The 21,019-nt window shown below is 35.6% G+C and overlaps 3 protein-coding genes across 3 annotated transcripts; all 3 read right to left on the bottom strand.

Annotated features, from left to right (window-relative positions):
- Nucleotides 1-215: 215 nt before the first annotated feature.
- LOC148586659 (transmembrane emp24 domain-containing protein p24beta2-like) lies at nt 216-4,963 on the bottom strand. Its single transcript, XM_088514194.1, has 5 exons — nt 4,821-4,963; nt 3,353-3,562; nt 3,072-3,258; nt 2,867-2,974; nt 216-619 (listed from the first exon to the last, which is right to left on the bottom strand). Exons 2-5 carry the CDS (start codon nt 3,560-3,562, stop codon nt 486-488), a joined length of 639 nt encoding a protein of 212 aa, XP_088370320.1. The 5' UTR covers nt 4,821-4,963; the 3' UTR covers nt 216-485.
- A 1,177-nt stretch (nt 4,964-6,140) lies between these two features.
- Nucleotides 6,141-11,006, bottom strand: LOC132173712 (cellulose synthase-like protein E1). The gene is made up of 8 exons (XM_088514193.1): nt 10,731-11,006; nt 10,033-10,351; nt 9,103-9,243; nt 8,858-8,989; nt 8,519-8,731; nt 8,186-8,413; nt 7,517-7,864; nt 6,141-6,901 (listed from the first exon to the last, which is right to left on the bottom strand). Exons 1-8 carry the CDS (start codon nt 10,991-10,993, stop codon nt 6,347-6,349), a joined length of 2,199 nt encoding a protein of 732 aa, XP_088370319.1. The 5' UTR covers nt 10,994-11,006; the 3' UTR covers nt 6,141-6,346.
- Nucleotides 11,007-12,899: 1,893 nt separating this feature from the next.
- On the bottom strand, nt 12,900-17,642 carry LOC132174942 (cellulose synthase-like protein E6). Its single transcript, XM_059586706.2, has 8 exons — nt 17,249-17,642; nt 16,288-16,609; nt 15,655-15,795; nt 15,420-15,551; nt 15,087-15,299; nt 14,742-14,966; nt 14,309-14,656; nt 12,900-13,622 (listed from the first exon to the last, which is right to left on the bottom strand). Exons 1-8 carry the CDS (start codon nt 17,578-17,580, stop codon nt 13,053-13,055), a joined length of 2,283 nt encoding a protein of 760 aa, XP_059442689.2. The 5' UTR covers nt 17,581-17,642; the 3' UTR covers nt 12,900-13,052.
- Between the last annotated feature and the right edge of the window lie 3,377 nt (nt 17,643-21,019).

The following is a 21,019-nucleotide window of genomic DNA, read 5'->3' as shown; positions in this document are numbered from 1 at the left end:
ATAGTCGTTTGTTTTCTGGTTATACTATACTACTGTGTAGGGTGAGATCCCCGTGTGAAGCTACCCTTCTTCAAATACACATTGTTCTATATACTAAAAAATGAAACACATTTCTACGGCCTTGTTATTTCCATGCGTCATTGTTGCCAGTCAAGGACTTTGCTTATTGCAACAATGAACTGGTATAAAATAACCAATGATATATGGATGCAGCCTGTGGCTAAGGGTTGCCTTTGGTGCATAGATTGGTCAAAATGGCAGCTAATCTAATGTACGTCCACAGTTGAGCTGAAATACATGTATTTGTGCCTCCAGGACACTATCACTTCAAGGCAAGGCTGCCAAAGAGTAAACAAAACGGTCTCTATGCATGTTGTTTTGTCCTGGAGTAATCACAAAAATTCAAAAAGGCAAACAAAAGCCTGAAGGAAGAGTCTGGCTTCATGATTCTACAAATTGATAAATATCCTATGGCAATTCCACATCTAAACTCTGGACGTCCCAAGCTTCCGCTCAAACAGCCGGCGCAGAAGGTAAACTTGGAGAATGCTAGCACCAATGAGTGCTGCTGATTCGAAAAAGGCCTTGTGAACAGCCCTCTTGCTCATTCCATCATTTACTGCATTTCCCATTGAAACGGCAAGGTTAGGTTATGAAATGAATGACAAACTAATTCATTATAAGTCTATCTAGCAAATGCTTGTGCAAAGAGAGAGAGAGAGAGAGAGAGAGAGAGGGTGATTTCATGTTCATGCCAACAATGTTTGCACATGAGTGCATGGGCGTGTGGTGTGTACAAACTCTTAACCAAATGGATTAACATCGTATCTATTCAAGTCAGCAACTTTTTTACTCAAAACTAAGAAGGTTTCCTTATGCAGCACCTACAGTATGATGCAATCTCATGACAGAATCAAGCTTGAAGACCTCCGGTTAGTAGGGAACTAAGAGATTCCTTAATATTGTGAAGGGCATGGCAGATATGATAATCAAGTAACTGAACTAATCAGAGAAATCCTATTAGACCAAATCAAACTCCTACTACTAGAGATATCGTTGAAGATGAAGACAAGGAAGATAAACATTAAGCGTCAATAGAAGAACACTCATGATAGAACTCTAGTGTCAAGTGTAAATAGAAGAACACTTCTGATAGGACTCTAGTATTCATCTAGGGTTTAACTTGTATTGTTATTATAGAGTTTAAGTTAGAGTTGATAAGTAACTCAAGTTTGATTATATATAGAAACATTGCCATACCGGTTGAGGTAGGCAGTATTACACAAAATCCTATATGGTATAAGAGCTATTACACACGACTAACGTCAAAAAAAATTTTTCCTGCTTCCTTGGCTACTTCCTTCACCACCTCTTCCACTACACTACCTATAACATCTGCTGCTCCCCACAATCCTTTGCACGTCACTAAGGGGCGGACCTACAGCACACCTTGGGGGGTCCATGGCAACCCCAAGGATTTCTAAAAGCCTTGCAAATTTTATTTTTTTTTTAATTTTTTTTTAATTTTTAATTTTTATATATATATATATATATATATATATATATATATATATATATATATATATTATGTCCTTAAGGGCCCCAGCAAAATGAAATTTTTTCACCCCAATGAAAACTTTTCACCCCAGCCACGTTTTTGTGTTGAGCTTGCTTGCAGGATTTCTGCATTGCAGGTCCTATTAGCCCAGGTTTTCAATGTAGCTATCACCTTCTCATCTGTAATTTGCATTACAGATTTTTATACCATGCATCTTCTATTTAATACCATGTTGAAACTTGCTTGCTTGGATTCAAAACTTGCACATGCCAACTACACCTAGCTGGCAACACATTGAATCCTCTTTGTTTTTTTCGGCTAATTTAATTTTACAAAAATGCGCGCGCACACACACATAAGGGACTATATATATATATATATATATAAAAGTTCGGACTCCCCAAAGAAAAAATCCTAGTTCCGCCCCTGACGTCACTCACCATATTACCCTCTCGCCCCTGACGTCACTCACCATATTACCCTCAAACTCACCCGGGATAACTATACCTTTTGGAAGGTTGTTGTTGTTCCTTTTCTCGAAGGCCATGATCTTATCGGGTTTTGTTGATGGCACGCATTCTCAGCCACCAAAACTCACTGCCTATTCTACATCTGGCATGCTGGTTGCAAATCCAGATTTTCAGACTTGTATCACCAAGATAAGCTCCTCATAAGTGCCCTTATTTCCACTTTGTCCTACGGGTTGTTACCTCATGTGGTTGGTATTTACACCAACTGTTCACTTTGGCTTACTTTGGAGAAGTTATTCTCTTCTCACCCTCAAGCGCAATGTTTGTATATATAATCAAACTTGAGTTACATATCAATTCTAACTTAAACTCTATAATAACAATACAAGTTAAACTCTATATGAATACAAGAGTCCTATCAGGAGTGTTCTTCTATTTACACTTGACACTATTCTATCATGAGTGTTCTTCTATTGACACTTTAATGCTTATCTTCCTTGTCTTCATCTTCAATGATATCTCCAGTAGTAGGAGTTTGATTTGGTCTAAAATGGCAATCAACTATCTGTTGGATGGAAAGCAGAAGAAGGCCAAAAAGGGGGTTCGTTTCGCTCCAAGAGGTTAAAGTTTCAAAAGGGTTTAATCAGTTGGACGAACAGATCTGGCACATATTCCCTAATTGGTTTGAAGCCAAGATTCTTAGCATCCAAAAGTTTGAAGGAAAATGTGATTTATGAAGTCCAAAGGGAATGAATGAGGAAAAAAAGATACAAGCATCAAACCATTTTAGGACCGTGCTTTACTTCTATTCAAAGGAATTCAGAGTTCCGACTCATACCTATTGCCTGACGTTCAGTCTGTGCCTCTAGCCAATGCTGTTCAAACTGAATATTGTATAGAGCTTCCTCCAGCTTTGATATCTGTTCTAATAAGGGGTTGAAATGCTCTGCAGGCATGCACAAACAAAGCCAGTGAGTCCAAATCCATAATTCTAAGGGCTTGAAAAAAACATCAAGGACTGAGAATATTGAAGAATGGTTCACCATCTTTTGCATGCGGATCGTAGTATGTAAAATGGCTAACATGTATATCAAAGTCAATTGTTTCATGATAGGGAGACTTGTTAGCGAAGCAAAAACGGTGGAGTCCCTTGTGATGAGCCACAAACTCAAACTTCTCACTTGTCTTGTCACGAAAATCATGAACCTGATCGCCAGTAGGTCCTTTCACCTGAAGATTTCGACCAGGTTGTAGTATCAATGGTAGCTTTCTCAGCAAGAATAAGAAACAATAAGGCATAAAACAATTAGATTTATCAGCTTACCACAAGATCTACGCCATCTTGAGCATAATGCCAAGCTCCATCAACCTTAATTACAACAAAAGATACATGGACCGTATCCCCTTCATATTTGACATCATGAGAGAAGCACTCTTCCCTGTCAATCACAAACCTAATCCCAAACACTACTTGCAGGGTTGACAAAAGTACCAGCAACACAATTGCAGCAAATTTTGGTAACCCAGCTATCATCTGTAGATTACAAAGTGATACTTCTTAGTCATAACAAAGGATAAAACTATGGCCCAGGGGGCAGAGTTCATGAAATCCCATAATGAACCAAAGCACAAAATTTTTCTCAAAGGAAAACTTTTTTATTTTTATAAGTAATGGAAATATCATTACACAGGATGTACACAATAGAAAACACCTAGCTAGCTTGAAGGAGAACGAAAACATATTATATAATCAAATGAAGAGTAATAAAAATTAACTTGAAACAAACTTAGGGTGCGTTTGGGGATTGCGACTTCGCAAGAATAATCTGCATTTTTAAAAGATATCACAAAACATAAGGTGTTTGGCATTGCAATTTAAAAAGCACTTAATGTAAAATATGAAAAAAAAATCTACGATTTCTATAAGCAGACTAGGGGATGCATATTCGAAAAAGCGCAAATTTAAACTAAAATCACGATTTTGCATAACAAATATTTGATAACGCCTTTACGATTTTAAAAAGTAGCAATTTCAAAAACGCAATTTTTAAAATCAGACTTATTGAAACTGCAATCCCAATCGGACCCTTAAGAACGAAAGCATATCATCATACAATTTTCTCCAAGATTGCACAAAATCCTATAACTTCGCTTGAAAATTTTCCAGAAACCAATTTCAACCAAGATGAACATAGAACAGAAAGAAAAAATTTTCCCAGAAAATGAAAACAGAAGAACAAATTTTCCCAGAAAATTTCTAGATTCTATATTCTATTGGATACATTATATAAGAACGTAACCATAATGATCCACAATTAGCAAGGCGGAATTATATAATTCCAATAACAAAATTGAACAAATAGATCGATTTCTCATAAAAAAATCTAAGGAAAAATAACAATATCTCATTTCATGTACTGTTTGGTCGCTAAGAAAACAAAGGAAAATAAGAGAGATCCCAAGAAAATCATTATAATTCAACCCACCCAAGAAAAAACCATTCTTTTGGAATCACGAACACCTAATATATTGTAAATGACACTACAGGTGCACCTGATCGTCATCCACAAGTCAAATTCAAAGCCATCACAGATCATGAGATAAGCAAGGATAACAAGGATTCAACTGGAAGATAGAATTTATATTAAAAAATTTACTTGAATTATTCTTTCATTTTCTTTTCTTTTACCTTGCTTTCTCAGCAACCAAACAGAGCATAACAGAATCCGACAAAAAATACAAAATTTGATCAAATTGAGCTGCAAACAAAATTATAGAGGTGACAAATTTACCTTTGAATTTGAACTATTTGATTGAGCCCAAAAAAGAAAAAAATTGGAACAGTCTGATCTGATAAGCTCTATGAGATTTGTTTTGTACTTGCAAGAGATCAAACTGTTTGAGATGGTCGAGGTTTAGGTTGTCGTAGCAAGGGATTCTCTGTCCCTCGCGTGCAAAGGGACGTTTTTGTAGCCACACGATCAGACACGTGTTGTCTGATCTTGTGGGTCACGGAGTTAGGGTGTAGAATGGGTCAGGATGTGCTTCTTACCTTAATTTATTATTATTTTAAATTAAATAATAATTTTAAAAATTAAGTTAATTTTGAGATAATAAAAATAACAGTACATAGCATTACTCCGGATGAACAATGGACTTCTATTGTTTAGTTTGACTAATATATCATGCATGTCACCAATAATCCAAAACAAAAAGACAAAAATATTATTAATAACGATTGGGGTTAAGTGAGATATCAAAAAAAACTACAATTTTTTACTACAAACGGGGCAAAATTTTATTGTGGTAATCGGCCACCCCCTCTGGCGGTTTGACCCCCTCCCCCCAAAAAAATTTAATATTTTTGTCTTTTTTTTTTGTTTTATTTATTTATTTGTTTTTATCCAGTAATGATATGTATCACCTAACTAGACACATGTCATTTTATTATTGGTGTTGATGTGGCACATTAACGATTTCCGTCAAAATTTTGAATAAAAGTTTAGAGCGGAGAATTATTTGCCAAACATCTAGGAGTTTTAAACCATTTTTGTACTAAAAAAAACTTATTGCAAATGGGTGCAACCATATAAATGGACTGATTTGTAATCAACCATTTTTCATGTTTAGTGAATTTTTGACATACCAATTCATTTACATTTTAATTGGTGGAAAGAGATATGATTGGAAATAAATTGAGATTCACAATTTTTTGTTGTAGACGTTAAACAAAAAAAACTAATTAAGTATGCTTTGGACAAAAGAAACTCATCCAACCGGCTCGTCCGAACAAGCTTTAGACCTTGTTTGAACAAGCTTTAGACCTTGTTTGAACGCTAACGTCTCCTCTTGATTTTTTCATGAATCCGAACGCAATTTGGTTTACATTAAATGATAGATCGACGGACTAAGTGTAATTTTCTTTAAATCTCGTGATCCCAAAATTGCCTTCTTATGTTTAGATACATCAATTATCGCATTTGAAATGAAATCATTCCATTTGCCATTTTTTTTCCTCACAACAAATGGCTCTAATATCACATTGTCAGAAATCAAGAGGGCCAAAGCCTAAAACACACTCAATATTCTAAGGAAGATAAGTGGAGAAGAGGATAAACACATCAAAATAATTTTTATTCCACTCACTTGAGAACACTGATCACTAGAGTACATATATAGGTATTTATTTCAAATAAATCACATACATGAAAAAATTCCATATAACTCCTAAAACAATAATTCTCTATATTTGACATATATTTATTTTCCAAATTGACTTTTCGACCAAATACATGCATACAAGACACTGACAAGATTATCAGTAGAATAATGTAAAACTGATACAAGCAAATAGGGCAAATGCAATTGATTTGACTGCTAGGGAGCTTTGTATCTTGCCCTTGTCCTTCCTGAGGAAAAGGGCCTGGTACAAAGGCAAGTTGATGAGAACCAGAAGCCCACACAGAACAGATTGCAGAGTCAGTGTCTTATAAACTCTCATGATACCCTCACCCAAGAATGCTTCTTTCACAACCCCAATAAGGCAAAATAAGTTGAGCAATGCAACTGTTGATAAGATGGTGACCATTGGAGAGGAGATTCCAAACTCCATTATATCTTTCTCATATCTTTGAGAAACATCTTGGTCAGCTACCTTGGCTGAGATTATGAATCCTGAATCAGTAAATCCCAGTAACTTCAAGATGGTGTCGATCACAGCAAAAAGATAGGAACTTGTTCTCTTGTAGAGCCACATCCTCTGGTCATTCCACCATCCCAGAATCGTGCCACCAGACCATAAGAACTCGGCCAAGCCATAAATGTGCATAACAATTATCACATATGCAAAGGGTAAGAACCATGGGCTCGAGATCTGAATAGAAAAAACAAAACTTGATCACACACACACACACAAATAAACATATATATTGAGCATATGTGTGCGAGTGTAAAATGATTGAGTCTTACATTAAAAAGATTTCACAACCGTGAGTGGTTCCTATAGTATAATTGGGCCCAAATAACCTATAGGTTGAAGCTTTTGGGTTTAGTAGTGTCTCAAAATGTTATATTATATTATCACTGAAAAACTCCCCAATATGTCAATTTTCGTAACAAGTGGTATCAAAGCCGATAGTGGTTTATGGTGTGGCAGAATGGCGCCGGCACAAACAAGGATTCCTAGAGTAGGGACAGCGTGGGAAAATCCACATAGCCCACAAGCAATCTTGGAGACGACACATAAGATTGATAAAAGAAAAAGGCTTCTGTTTGAGGGAGAGTACAGCATTGTGGCAAACTCAAACTTAAGAGAGATTATTGTGTGAGTGTAAAAAAAAAAAATCCATAGAGATAAGCTTTAAAGTTTAATAGTGTCCCAACATACTATATTGTGGTCTCACTAAAAAACTCCTCGAAATGTCAATCTTCCTAACAATACACATATATATAATGCATCCACAAGTCGACATGATGCAAGGAATCGTACCTGTGGAAACAGAGGAATGCCTTTGAGGAGATAAAGTGAAGGGATGACAGAGTAGTATAGTACTGCCAAAGAATTAGGGGCCCAAAGGCAATAGACACAGTATCCCATTTGAAGGCCTAAGCTAATCTTTCCATGTGCAAACCATGCAGGACTATACTTGGATAACAGAATCTGCAGATCACCTTCGGACCATCTCTTATGCTGCACAAGTACCTCAGGGAGTGTTGCCGGAACAACACCTAAGAAAGCTTTCCTTGATGGATTGAAGTAGACTGATTTCCATCCCCGGCATTGGATTGATAAACCTGTTATGACATCTTCAACCGGACACCCATATAACAAACCCATCTGCACTCAAACATCATGAGTAAATTAATGAAGCCCCACTTAAGAATGTCACGGATGATGCCTCACACAAGATTACATGAGACTGCTTGAACAAAACAAGATTCAAAAAAGATATGCAGTGCACGGTGGACGCTTGAAATGCATTTGATAAGAGAGAGTTCGAGCTTACACAAAAAGTTGCATTTGAAGTGAACGTATTTTAAAATCGTGTTTTCAAATTGCACATTTTGAACTCGCAAACCCAAATGATTCGTTATCTTGTGCGACATGTCTTACATCAGAATGTGTGTGTGAGAGAGAGAGAGAGAGAGAGAGAGAGACCTCTTGGCCCCATTGAGTGTTTTTGTCATAGGTACAGCTTGCAAGACCCTTTAATTTTTCTTCTAATTCATGTACACTTTCTTCCCTCTTTCTTTCATTTGCACTAGTGCTCCAATCACCCTTATATCCCTTACTGAACTTCCTCCCACATAGAGTGTCTCTTCTGTGAAAGCATCCACTACCAACATATAGAGGGCCTCCATAACCATCCAAACCATGGAATTCCACCTTTATCACCAACCATTAGCAAACTTAATCAACATAATATCAAATTTTACCAATCAATAAACACATATATACTGCCTAAATAGATTTTTAAAAAAAATTTCTCACCTCAGCAATTACTCTCATTGAACTACTGTATATTTCATTCTTTGTAATGTTCTCATAATTCTGTGGAAACTGCACGAAAGCAATCTCATGGCCATTCTCTTCATCCATGAAAAAGCAAAGTGCATCTCTCACAGAATGTGAATTGTTTGAGTACATATCACAGTCCACATTAAGAATAATCGGCCCGTTGCTAATCTTTGATGACACTCTTATCTGCACATTGAAGCATATTATATGTTGAGCTAATTAATTAGCTGTTTACTGCATATTCTTTGAGAGAGAGAGAGAGAGAGGAAAAAAAAAAAAGGGTGTCATTTTGTCTTCAAGAATGTACATTACCAATGCATTCATAGCTCCAGCTTTGAAGTTGTGGTGATGCTGGGGTCTCTTCTCCCGAGCCAAATATACCAGAGTTGGCAACACAATGCCATCTTCATCTGTGGCATTGGGGTCTCTCCCATCAATTAATATCTGCAAAAAGAAATAAAAAATAAAACACTCAAAACAAAAAAGATTTGCTTGAAATTGCTTGTTCATAGTTGTAGCAAAGGTAGAAAACAGAATGTGATGATGCAGTAAGGTACCTGAAGAATTGTGTCATGGTCACGTCGAGAAGAATATGAATCCCACTGAGAGAATTGTTTGTGCTTTAAGCGTACTTCTTCAGGGATTCGGCCTATTTTCGCTGCATTTTCGATTCTGTTCTCCATTTCTGCATATAATTTCTGCAAGATCAGGACTAGAGATTAGGCAGCCATTACAATGACCAATGTGTCAAAAATTCAATCGTGACAGAAAATCGTGGAGGGACTGATATTTGGCCTTTCAAGAGGACAATTTAACAGATGTGGGATAATTTAATTAGTAACTCCTAAGTGAAATTAACAATTAGTACTCCAAACATATGAATCGAGGTCCCATGACTTGAAATTAACAATTAGAATGATGTACATAGGCTAGAATATTGAGATCAAGAAAGAATTTAGATTAAACCTTTAAATAATCAATCAAAATAGTTGAATAATATTTTTAGATTTCATATATTCAAGGGGAACTGAGATATTGGATCTTGATTTATTTTTATTTTTTTTTGTTAACCCCAAGTGTACTGTTTTTCAAGTATTTTAACACTCCTCTTATCTATAGGCTTGAATTCTCTTCAACAAACGACACCCAACACATGAAATATTTAATTAAAAATTGAGGGTAAACCGTAAAATTCGAGGTCGAACTCAATGCCTCTATTATGATACCATGTTATTATGATCGGTACCTTTCCAAAAAGCTTAAGCCAGATAAAATTAAAGCTAATTATTTCAAATGCGTCATGGATGACTTCTCTATTGGAATAATTGTAGTATTATTACTCTATTATTATGTTACAGGTATCACTTTTCCAGCCACCCCTTCATTTTAAAACATGGACCTTTTTTTCTTTTGGATAAGTGCATGCATATGGGCCGCATATTATATTATATATCTTCTAGGCTCAAGCTAGCTAAAGAATTATTTACCTTGATGACGACCAACTCTTTAGCTTGATTAGCATCGAGTGGGGCATCCCTTGAGATAAAATATGCAGCTGGTGACCTTGGCTCCACTCTGAATTTCTTGCAGTATGGCAGCCAATGCTTGGCAAACTGAGAGGCTTCTAGGAGAGCATAATAGGTGACATCTGAGCCACCATCATCTGAAAGATAAACACTTAGTTTCTCCGATGGATAATCATACGCCATTACCGATAAAACTGTGTTTATCACCATCAGTGGCGGCTCCAGCACAGGATCCGCCGTGCACACGAATATGTCCACCCCCGGCATATCCTTTCCATATCTGTTTCCCCATAACATCCACAAATTTTTTAAAAAATATTAAAAATTAATAATTTCATGAAATGCATAAGGAACAACATATAAATGTAAGTTTACATGCATACATGAACTTAAAAAAGCTTTATTTAGTAAACTGTTGTTATACGACTCTCATATAATTGAAATACTACAACAGTATGCCGAACAATTGTATAATAGTATTATAAATATTTATCTATAGATTGTTGTACAATTTCATAAAACTGGGATGATTTGACCGTAAAAATTGATATTTGAATCACTCGATTTTACAAACACTTGCTGATTCAAAATGCTGATTTTCACTTTCACATCATTTCAATTGTATGATTCTTATAGTCAGAGAGGAAAGGGACATGAACCTCTGAGAGAGCCTATCCTTGAAGGTGTGTCTATAGGCACGGTTCCAGCGGTGGGCTTGAGTGAGAATCCAGTAAAAACCGAACCAGAGCTCAGCTCCGAGCAACCCAAACCAACCCCATCTACCATTTCTTGGTATATGGCTCACTCTGTACACCCATATCAAGCATATGCCCAACAACACAGACGCTGCAAAGAGCCTATAAATGGCTCTGCCTTTGGCTCTCCTCGTCTCAAACAGTGGATAATACCCATTACTTCCCATCTCTCTCCCAATGTCTCTGTTCTGTGCTTTTACGATCAGCTGCTGATGTATTGCGGTGGTACTTATAGTAATTTAAGGAACCTTGTCGTTTTGCCTGCTATAGACTTTGTCCGAATGTAATATCTACGGTCAAGGATGATGTCTTCAGAATGAATTCAGAAATATATTATATTATAAAGTCGCCCAATTACGGTGATGTCTGTCTCATCTAACGGTGACTTCCGCCCCTTAATGATTGTTTAATAGAGAATATTTAAGAGTGAGTAATGATAGGTGTATCTTTTTATTTTTTTAAATTTTTTTAAAAAGTTAATGTACTTTTTTAAATTATTATTAAATTTTATATGAATTATATTTGAATTTTGATTCAATGGTAATTTTGAAAGTCATATCAGCTTTAGGAAGATAAAAATATAGTACCTAACATTACTCTTTAAGAGTAGTTAATGTTACGTTCCAGAAAAATAAATTTCTTAATCTATCCGTAATTGGATGACATGAATGGCTAGAAAGTAATTTCCCAGTTAACATGTAATGGGAAATTACATAGAGTAATGCTACATCAATGGAAAAGAGAGAACATCGAAAAATAGTTTACGAATATGTGAAACGTAAATATCTCGTGAAAATTATTTTCTTAATCAACTAAAACATTTTTTGATCTATCAATATTTTATAGTAGAATTGCCATAGGGTGCTACAACAGAGTCTTTACTTACCCGATTCGTGTGAGAGGTAACTTGTATAGGTCTAGAGTTTGTCTTTTAAGAGTGGGTGCATGAAGTGGTCATGCTGTAAAAGTTTTCAAACAGTCAAAAACTAAAAAAATATAAATATTTTACACTATAACAAAACGAGCCTAAATTAATCATTTTATATCGACTTTAAGTTTTTTAAATAAACAATTATTTAACATAATATTATAGTCAAAGACACCGGAGGAAATGTATATGTTTAAGATTTACGTGATTTTGATTTAAATACATCAAAAATAAATATACTAACAAAAAAATATAAAATACAAAATAATAATTAAGAAAAACCATTTAAACCAAAACTAATTAAGTACACGTAGGGGATGACATTGTTATAAAAAGGTGGCCGGAAAAAGAAAAAAGTTGCCCTTTTGGATCCTCGCGTGTTCGGCGGAAGCAGTGGAAAGGCAGGTGGGCAAGTCAAAAATGTTTCGGCCGAAAGACAAAACCAACTCGCTCCAATTAGAACTGGTTTGGGAAAAACCAAACATACCCCCACCCCCACGTAAGTTGATGGCTGCAAGTGACATCAACGTGATGTATTATCACAAGGCAAAGAAGGGATTATAACCTAATTTATTCTCTATAGAAAATGGTGATATAGGTTCATTCGGCCCTCGGGCCCAACGATGCTCATTTTATTCTTCGATTTTAATTGTGTTTCTCCGTAGATGAGAACCTGTACCTTGCCATGTCACCATTACGACAAACAATATGATTACTCCTCTAAGTTCTAACTATCTCTGATAGTCATATTTATCAATCACTACCCATGTCACAACAATCTCATCTACCACACGCCCATATACAACGTTTCATATTGACAAGATGTTCCCCAATTGATTGTAGCAAGTAAATTTCTAATATTTTCATTACTTTCTTACTTTTTATTTCCTCCAAAAGTCTCATGCTGGATTAGGTATCACTTATTAGAGTGCTCATTGTTGCCTGTTGGTACATCTAACCAATCACCTTTGCCTATTTTATGTCTCTTCACGAGTTTCCTTGGTTTGACTACTAGCGCGCGTGCAATCAATTGTATTAACTATTAACCTAAAATATCTTTGCTTTGTTAAGGAAAAACAAAGGAGTATTAATTCATTATTGATCTTGATCAATCATATATGATCTCATTCGAAAACAAAGAGGTACATCAAGTCTATGTTGTTAAAAGTATTATAGTTTTTATTACACGTATATTACAAACTAACGCGGTAATCAACAATATATAATACTTATACCACGTTAGCCACCAAAGATGAATTACCACATGATAGTTCATATAACATTTATCATGTCAACTACTAAAATATAGACGGACACGTAAAAATGAAAGGCATCAAACAAGCCAGTGAAGCTAAAACGATAGACTTGAACATAACTGAGGATGGTATCCGGCCCTTATCATGGCGGATAAAGAGCGCTTGGTACACTGGTATGTTAACCATGACTAAAAGCAGGGCAAGAATAAGTTGTAGGATCAATTGCTCTAACGCCTTGAACCGATCGATTTCCATGACAATCTTTGTGATTCCCCCCAATAAAGTGAAGAGATTTAGCATTGCCAGAGTTGCTACAATGGTGGACATGATAGATGAGCTTCCAAACTCTATGACCTCTTGCTCATACCTTCTTGAGACATCCTCTGTGACCACCTTAGCTGTGATGACAAATGTTGTTTCAGACAGCCCCAATTGCCTCGAAATGGTGTCAATGAGAGCAAAGAAGTATGAAGTAGTCCTTCGGACCATCCAAATTCTCTGTGAGTTCCACCAAGCTTTGAGTGTATCACCACAGCTCAAGGCCTCACCTATGCTGCAAACACTCCTGGCTAGAAAAACATATGCAAAAGGCAAGAACCAGAGGCTCGTAACCTGCAAATTAATATAAGAGACTAATATATGAATTTACTATATTGTCAAACAGGAAACATATCATAAGAAAGCAATACTTTTTTCTGATGTAAGAACACGAACAAAAGCATCTACGTCTTTTGATCAAGAAAAGGAGTTCAAGAACACATGCAATTATGAAAGACTAAGCATTCAGAGGCGTTCGGCTGCAAAACTTGTTGGGACGGGAATGCAACCAAGCCTTTTGGGAAGTCTCCCAGCGTAACTCGGCTACAACATCGTTCAGACACGAGATTGCAATCGAGCCTCTTGAAAGGTCTCTCAATCGTAGTCCACCGCAACACAGTCCAAACGGGACTGCGACCGAGGGTCTAAGTAGCCCTCAGTTGCAACCCGCGTTTGGACGGTGTTGCGGCCAAGTTGTATTGCCCTAGGATGCCGTATTACATCACTTTCTCTATGCTTGACCAGTTGTTAGGTAGTTGCTCACAAGTTTGAGTTTTAGACAAACTATATATGATCAATGTGAAAATTTGTGTTTAATAAACTAATTTGAGGGGATTGGAGATGCATGCATATATAGAAATTTGTCTCTAAACTATGTGCATGATATGCAGGAATTCTAGCTCTTATGATATCTAGTACGCACAAATACATATATAATTAAAATTAAGAAAAGAAAAAAAGAAAAGGGCAAAGATTTAAACCTCAGGGAACAAGGAGATGCCATGGAGCAAGCAGAGTGGAGGAACAATCACATAATAGAGAGTTGGCAAGGAAATTGGAGCCCACAAAAGATAGACACAGTATCCCGTCTGGGCACCCAATTTGATCTTCCCATGACCATATATGAAGGGGCAATACTTGGAGAAAAATATTTGAAACATGCCTTCGCTCCACCTCTTGAATTGGACAAGAACTACATCTAAGGTGGTTGGAGCAATACCCAAGAAGGCCTTTCTATCTGGATTATAGTAAAGTGATTTCCATCCCCTGCACTGGATAGCCAAGCCACTTACAATGTCTTCCACCGAGCACCCATATATCAATCCCATCTGCATAATTCAGAAGAACACCGTTCATCCCAAAAGCTCAAGTTAATAGTAGTACACATAGAGAGATGGGGAGACAGACAGAGACCTTTTTCCCCCACTGAGCGTCTTTCTCATAGCTACAATTAGCAAGAACTTTTGATGCTTCTTCCAATTCATTAGAAGTTTTATCTGCATTCTTTTTGGCTTCTGTTTCCCATTCTGCTCTACAATCCTTAGAGTACACCTTTCCACAGAGACTTTCTCTTCTATGGAAACATCCAGTGCCACAATACAAAGCCGCATCATATCCTCCCACACCGGCAAGCTCAAACTACATACACACACATTTATATATATATATATAACCAAGAATTATGGTACGAAATTTTTTCAATTATTGAAAACAAAAAGCATGTTCTTAAATTACCAACTTACGTCTATATCTATCTACCTTATTAACTACTGAACAAGAACATCCATAAATATCGTTCTTGGTTATATTGTCATAATTTTGTGGAAACGACAGGAAACCGATTTCATGGCCTTTCCTTTCATCCATGAAAAAACACACTGCTTCTCGTACTGTATCTGAATCATTTGCATACATGTCACAGTCCAGGTTGAGAATCAAGGGGGCATTGCTTATCTCTGACGACACCCTTATCTGCACATTTTAAATAAATATATTTTGTCTTGAAAATACTAGCAAAAAATCAATTATATATATATATATATATATATGAAGATTTAATATTTTACACTGAAGGTGAAAGCTTATTTATACCAGTGCATTCACAGCTCCAGCTTTGAAGTGGTGAGGCCATTTCGGTCTCTTTTCTCGTGCCATGTATACCAGTGTTGGCAGTCGCCTTCCATCAATATCCACCACAGCTTTATCCCTTCCATCAATGATAATCTAAGAAATAATAATAAAAAAGACAAAAATTAATTTAATGGGATTAATTAAGAAATGTGATAAACTAAATTAATCATTTTTTTTAAAATGGTGGATTAATTACCTGTACAATTGATTGATGATCCTGCTTCGTCACTTTAGAATTCCATTCAAGAAAACCTCTATGATGGTCCCTCACTTCTTTTGGAATCTTGCCTATTTCAACAACCGAGTCGATCCGATTTCTCATCTCTTCGTATAGTTTCTTTAAAAATACAAAAAATACAAAAATTAAAATCCTATTCAATGGATCTAGCTTGTCACTATATATATATATATAACCACGCCATGCATCGTATTATTAATATATTAGCATCTATCGTAGTTGCTACTTTATATTTGATATACACATAAAAGCACGTGTTAAAAATATTATATAATCCACAAATTAGATATAAAAAATAAAATAAAAAAATAAAAAAATTTGTAACTTGTAATCTACTTTTTAATCCTATAATTTTGTTGATGTGTCAATATCGACTAACCTTTTAAATTTTTTAAATTATTTTTTTAACAATGGCAGATTCAATACTTAATTAATTGGCGCTATCACGTTAATAAAGTAATTTTTTTAAAAAAAAATAAAAATGTAATTTCTAGCATTTTTTATCATTCAAATTTTGTATCCTTTTAATCGAACTATAATATAATATAAGCTTAGCTAATTAGATATGTCATGCATGATTAACTTAATTACCTTTATACCCAACCATTCTTGAGAATTTGTGATGTCTTGTGTCACGTTTGAATGGTGGGCAAAGTATGCTGCAGGGGACCTTGGTTCGACCATGAATTTTCTGCAGAAGGGTATCCAGTGCTTAGAGAAACTAGCTGCCTCTAGGAGAGCATAGAATGTCAACTCCGACCCACCATCATCGGAAAGATAAATGCTCAGCTTCTCCGGTGGATAGTTGTAGGCCATGGCTGATAAGACGGTGCTGATCACCAACGTTGGTGGCTCTATCTTCGGATCCGCCGTGCAAACGAAAATGTCTGCACCCGGTAACTTGTCTTCGTATCTGATCACATCACATGCAAATTAACAAAGTATTCAAACTTATGAAAATTTTGTTAAAATATTAATTGAATTAAATTACTCTGAGTAAAAGAGTCGATATATGGTTTCCTTACATTTTCTAATTAATATCACGGCCGACAAGGGGCCCACTTATGAAAGAACCCAACAAGCAACAACCATCGATCTCAATCATTACGCATGCATGTGCATATAATATATATATATACATAAACTATGTCGTTTTTTATGAACAGATCTTCAGGTTCATGTTTCTTGGTATCTTGAGATTAGAGGCTAAATTAGTAAAATACTCAATATATAAGCTTTTTTCTATTTAACCAAGAAAAGAAAAACAAACTTTTGAGAATTAAAAAAAGTACTAGTTGTTAGAATAATAATTAATTATCATTTCTCTCTCTCTCTATATATATATATTGCAAAATACATAATCTTGAAGGGTACTGAACTTTTGACTCTAAAATTTATCTTTTATTTCAATTAAATATAACTATATAGTTAATTTCTTTTTCATTAACAAATTAAAAAGAAAAACAGAGATTAAAGGAGAAGAAAAGAGCAGGAAGTTGCACTCTGATGAGCCAGTAGTCCCCATGACTTCACCTTAACTAGCTAATATTACCTGTCGGAGAGCCTTTGTTTGAAGGGGTGATGGGAAACAGGGTTGAGACGAACAGACTGGGTGACAATCCAGTACAAACTGAAGCAGAGCTCCGCCATGAACACGCCGATCCAAGCCCAGTATCTCCCTGCAGGCTGATGATGATGATCATCATCTTCTGCTGCTGCTGCTGCTGCTGTTGGGATGTGTGTCAATCTGTAAACCCATGTCAAACAAATACCCACAAACACTGTGGAAGCAAACACCTTATACGCTCCTCTAAATCTCCCTTGCTTTGTCTCAAACAATGGAGCTGCAGCTGCGTCTTCATCTCCACCACCTTCCTTACCCATAGCTCTGTGGCCTGCTTGCGTGTTTGTGACCACTGACCAGGTCCTTGCAATTGTGTGTCTACTAAAAGATCTGGATCTCACCCAATACTTATTTATTTATAATATATATAAAGACATTTCTATAATAATAATATGTCTTTATCATAAAAACTTAAGCTTTTTGTCTCATCGTGGTGCATGTGAGAGATTCTTCAAAAGCAATAATATTGTAATATTAATGAAGCGGTTAACATTCTAATATGTCAATGCATTAATCATCAATCATCATGATTCATAAAGACCTTTTATGTTCCACTACCACCTAGCTACTTACTTTTTTAAAGAATTATTTTATCTTTATTCTATAATAAGAGATTCAAAGTATAAAGCTCTTATAAAAAAACATAACCAAGCGTGATATAAGTTTCTGAGCAAAATATCGACGAAACCGGCCCAAGCGCGAAGAGAAGCCAAAAGACGAGATGGTAAGGACAATTGCTACTATTACTGAATCTGAACGCTGCTGCTGAATTCCAAAATTAAACCATAGCAAAGAAAATAAAAGAAAGAACTAAAAACGGGAGGAGGGAAATCCATCCCTTTATAGAGAGGATATACTTACTTTTGCTCCTTCTATATATATATATATAATTTTATTATTATTATTATTATTATTATTATTTTTTGAGGTTTTCCAAAACCTCATCGAGGCTTGGGATGGCCTTTGGTGTGCCTGAGGTTTTGTCCGGTCGTTTTAAAAATATATGGCCCTCTTAAATATGCCAACCAGTCAAAAACTTAAAGTTATTAATTCCTAGGGAATTTCACCAGCCCCCACCTTATGCGTTGTTGTATGTCTTGTTATATTTTTTGTGTTGTTGCTTTCCGCCTTCAAATCGTAGGGTTTTAGATTCTTTGTTTGTGAAAGGAATTCTATTTTCGTTGTTTGTTTTAATTTTAGTATGCTCCGTTTTCTTAAAAGCCGGTCTAAATATAAGTTTTTAGGGTTTTCTTAATTATTCTCCATGGTTTTACTTTTACCCGTTATAGTATGTTGCAGCTTTCGTTAGTTGCATTCGTGAGTGACTTCTACATTTTTGGTATCTTTTCATGGCATTGAGGTGCTATTTGTTTGTCTAACTTGAATTTTTCAATTGTTAAGCTTGTATTTGTTTTGGTTTTCTCATGTTTTTTGTCCAGTCGTTTCTAACACAAACAATCTTCTTCCTTAATTCACTCTCATCGTTTTTATTAAATTATTATTTTGTGCTTAAAACTCTTATTCTGTCAATCAAAGGCATTAATTCAGATTGTCAACCCGTCACATGCGCTTCACATGCTATCTTAAAATGACAATGCGTTGTAGGTGATAGAAGAAAAATGTAATTGCCCCAAAAATTTATGAGTTTTAAAAACTTTTAGTTGGGGGTGATTCCCTCCCTAGGAATTGTAGTGGCGGCCCAAATCATTTATTTGAGCAACTAGGGTAGTACAATCTAAGCAAATCGACCCCTTAATAAATAGTTTAGATTAGACTTTTCTTTTGATAAAACCTTTAGTGAGGGGTGATCTCCTCCCTAACAATTATAGTAGTGGCCGAACCATTTATTTGAGCAATTAGGGTAGTACAATCTAAGCATATCGACCTCTCAATAAAGGGTTTAGATTAAACTTTTCTTTTCATAAAACAAAAAAAAACAAAATGAATACCTCACAATCGTATGGGCCACCCCCCCACTTGAAGGGGATACATCAGTCCCCTACGACTTTCCTCAAGGTGTTGGCGATGCCGTGATGGCCCAATCATCTTTCATTGTCAGGAGAGTATTCCACATAGGCGAAGTAGCGGAGGTGGGGAGGATCAGTCTGCAAACACACGTAGAAGATTCGTTATGATGAAGTTGACGACTTGGCGTTATTGACTTGTTAAAGTTGACTTTGTAGAGGTACCGTGTGGATCTCCATTATCACGTCTAATTGATGGTGATATTGATTTGATGCTATCTTTTATTATTTTTCAGACATATATATATATATATATATTATTTATTTATAAAAATTAAAATTAAAATATTTATATTTTTTATATCACATCATTAATTTTTTATATCAGATAATTTACTATTTATTATTATTCAAATAAAAAAATTACTACAAAATAATTTTTTTTTTTAATTTTTAGTATTACTTTTTAATTTTTCTATACCAATAATTAATTTTTTTTTTAATTTTTTTTATTATAAACAGTACCATAAAAACTTGACATTGTTTAACAAATAAGGTCAAAAAATTGGTCTTATATATCTTGAGCAAAAACCAAGAAAATGACTGTATAAAGTAGTACGAACATCAAAATATAGGGTGCAAGTGCGGATATGACCGTCATAAATTAGAACATGACCTTTAAAATACCCTGAACTCTTCTTAAATAATAATAACAACTGCCCCCCCGATTGTGGTTGTTATTGTCTTCCTTTTTTTTATTTGTTTCTTATTGTCTTCCTACCTTTTATTTATTTTTATTTATTTATAATCTTCTTTTCCTTTTATTTTATTTTATATTTTTTTTAAGCATACATATCCAAATGAACAATTTTCCAACTGTCGGGCTTGGGAGCCGACACATCAGCATGATAAATCCCCGCCTGTCACTTGAGACTTGAGAGTTTAGAGCTCTACTACCCAAAGCATCACAAACTCACAGAGTCACAGTACACTAGTACTCTTCAATTCCTCGACCTTCATAGTTCATACACCAAACATGGCAGCCAATGAAGAAGCCAAGGGAAGCCAAGAAGGAGGGCTGCAGCAGTAGGGCCATGACGAACACAAGATTACTACCATATCACAACACTCACACTCAGAGCATCAACATGTTCGTGGGGCTTTGACATCGGACTGCCAAAGAGACCACGGAGTGGAAGACTGTGTCGTCGACGGCTCCGATGATGTTGCAGATAAATGTCCGGCCGGGATGAGCCAACAAGCAGACCACTTCAAATGCCTCCACTTCAAAAAGAGCTCTACTAATTAGCAGATAATCAGCCGTTGTATATATTTGGGGCTTGTTTAATTAATAATGGTTTTTTGCAAATTCTTTTTGTTTATTTTTTTTATATGTGATATAAAGGTGAGGAAGTGTGTTTTTTAGTTTATATTTTAAAATTATTTTGTTTTTTTAATTATTGTTAATGATTTTGTGGCCCACCAAACGACATTCTTAATAAAGACATTCGCATCTCGTTTACTTTATGTTCCATTTGCATAAGTATTATACTTGGGTCCAACCAAGACTAATAGCCCGCCAATTTCGTAGGCCTATGTAGTTATAAGTCGGCCCATGGAGCTCTTAGTTAGTAGCCTGGTATGTGATTTCTCATTATATGGGCCCTAGAAAGGCCCTTCGAGCTTTGATAAACCAAAAAAAAGCCCAAAGATTCTTTGGAAACTTTACTTTAAA

This window comes from Corylus avellana, chromosome 3 (genome assembly GCF_965113065.1).
Source record: "Corylus avellana chromosome 3, dhCorAvel1.hap1.2, whole genome shotgun sequence".
In the NCBI taxonomy this organism is placed as follows: Eukaryota; Viridiplantae; Streptophyta; class Magnoliopsida; order Fagales; family Betulaceae; genus Corylus; species Corylus avellana.
Note: the sequence above shows the minus strand (reverse complement) of the source record. Positions and strands in the feature narration are given on the sequence as shown.

Bases quoted from the DNA above. Each gene is read 5' to 3' on its own strand.
- LOC148586659 (XM_088514194.1), bottom strand. From the start codon at position 3,562: ATGATAGCTGGGTTACCAAAATTTGCTGCAATTGTGTTGCTGGTACTT. The intron at 3,259-3,352 runs GTAAGCTGATAA...CGAAATCTTCAG, and splicing joins AAGATGGCGTAGATCTTGTG to GTGAAAGGACCTACTGGCGA. The intron at 2,975-3,071 runs GTGAACCATTCT...GCATGCCTGCAG, and splicing joins CGATCCGCATGCAAAAGATG to AGCATTTCAACCCCTTATTA.
- LOC132173712 (XM_088514193.1), bottom strand. From the start codon at position 10,993: ATGGGAAGTAATGGGTATTATCCACTGTTTGAGACGAGGAGAGCCAAA. The intron at 8,732-8,857 runs GTAATGTACATT...TTCAATGTGCAG, and splicing joins CTGGAGCTATGAATGCATTG to ATAAGAGTGTCATCAAAGAT. The intron at 7,865-8,185 runs GTCTCTCTCTCT...GTTTGAGTGCAG, and splicing joins ACACTCAATGGGGCCAAGAG to ATGGGTTTGTTATATGGGTG.
- LOC132174942 (XM_059586706.2), bottom strand. From the start codon at position 17,580: ATGGGTAAGGAAGGTGGTGGAGATGAAGACGCAGCTGCAGCTCCATTG. The intron at 14,967-15,086 runs GTAGATAGATAT...GTGTGTATGTAG, and splicing joins CTTGTTCAGTAGTTAATAAG to TTTGAGCTTGCCGGTGTGGG. The intron at 14,657-14,741 runs GTCTCTGTCTGT...TGAATTATGCAG, and splicing joins ACGCTCAGTGGGGGAAAAAG to ATGGGATTGATATATGGGTG.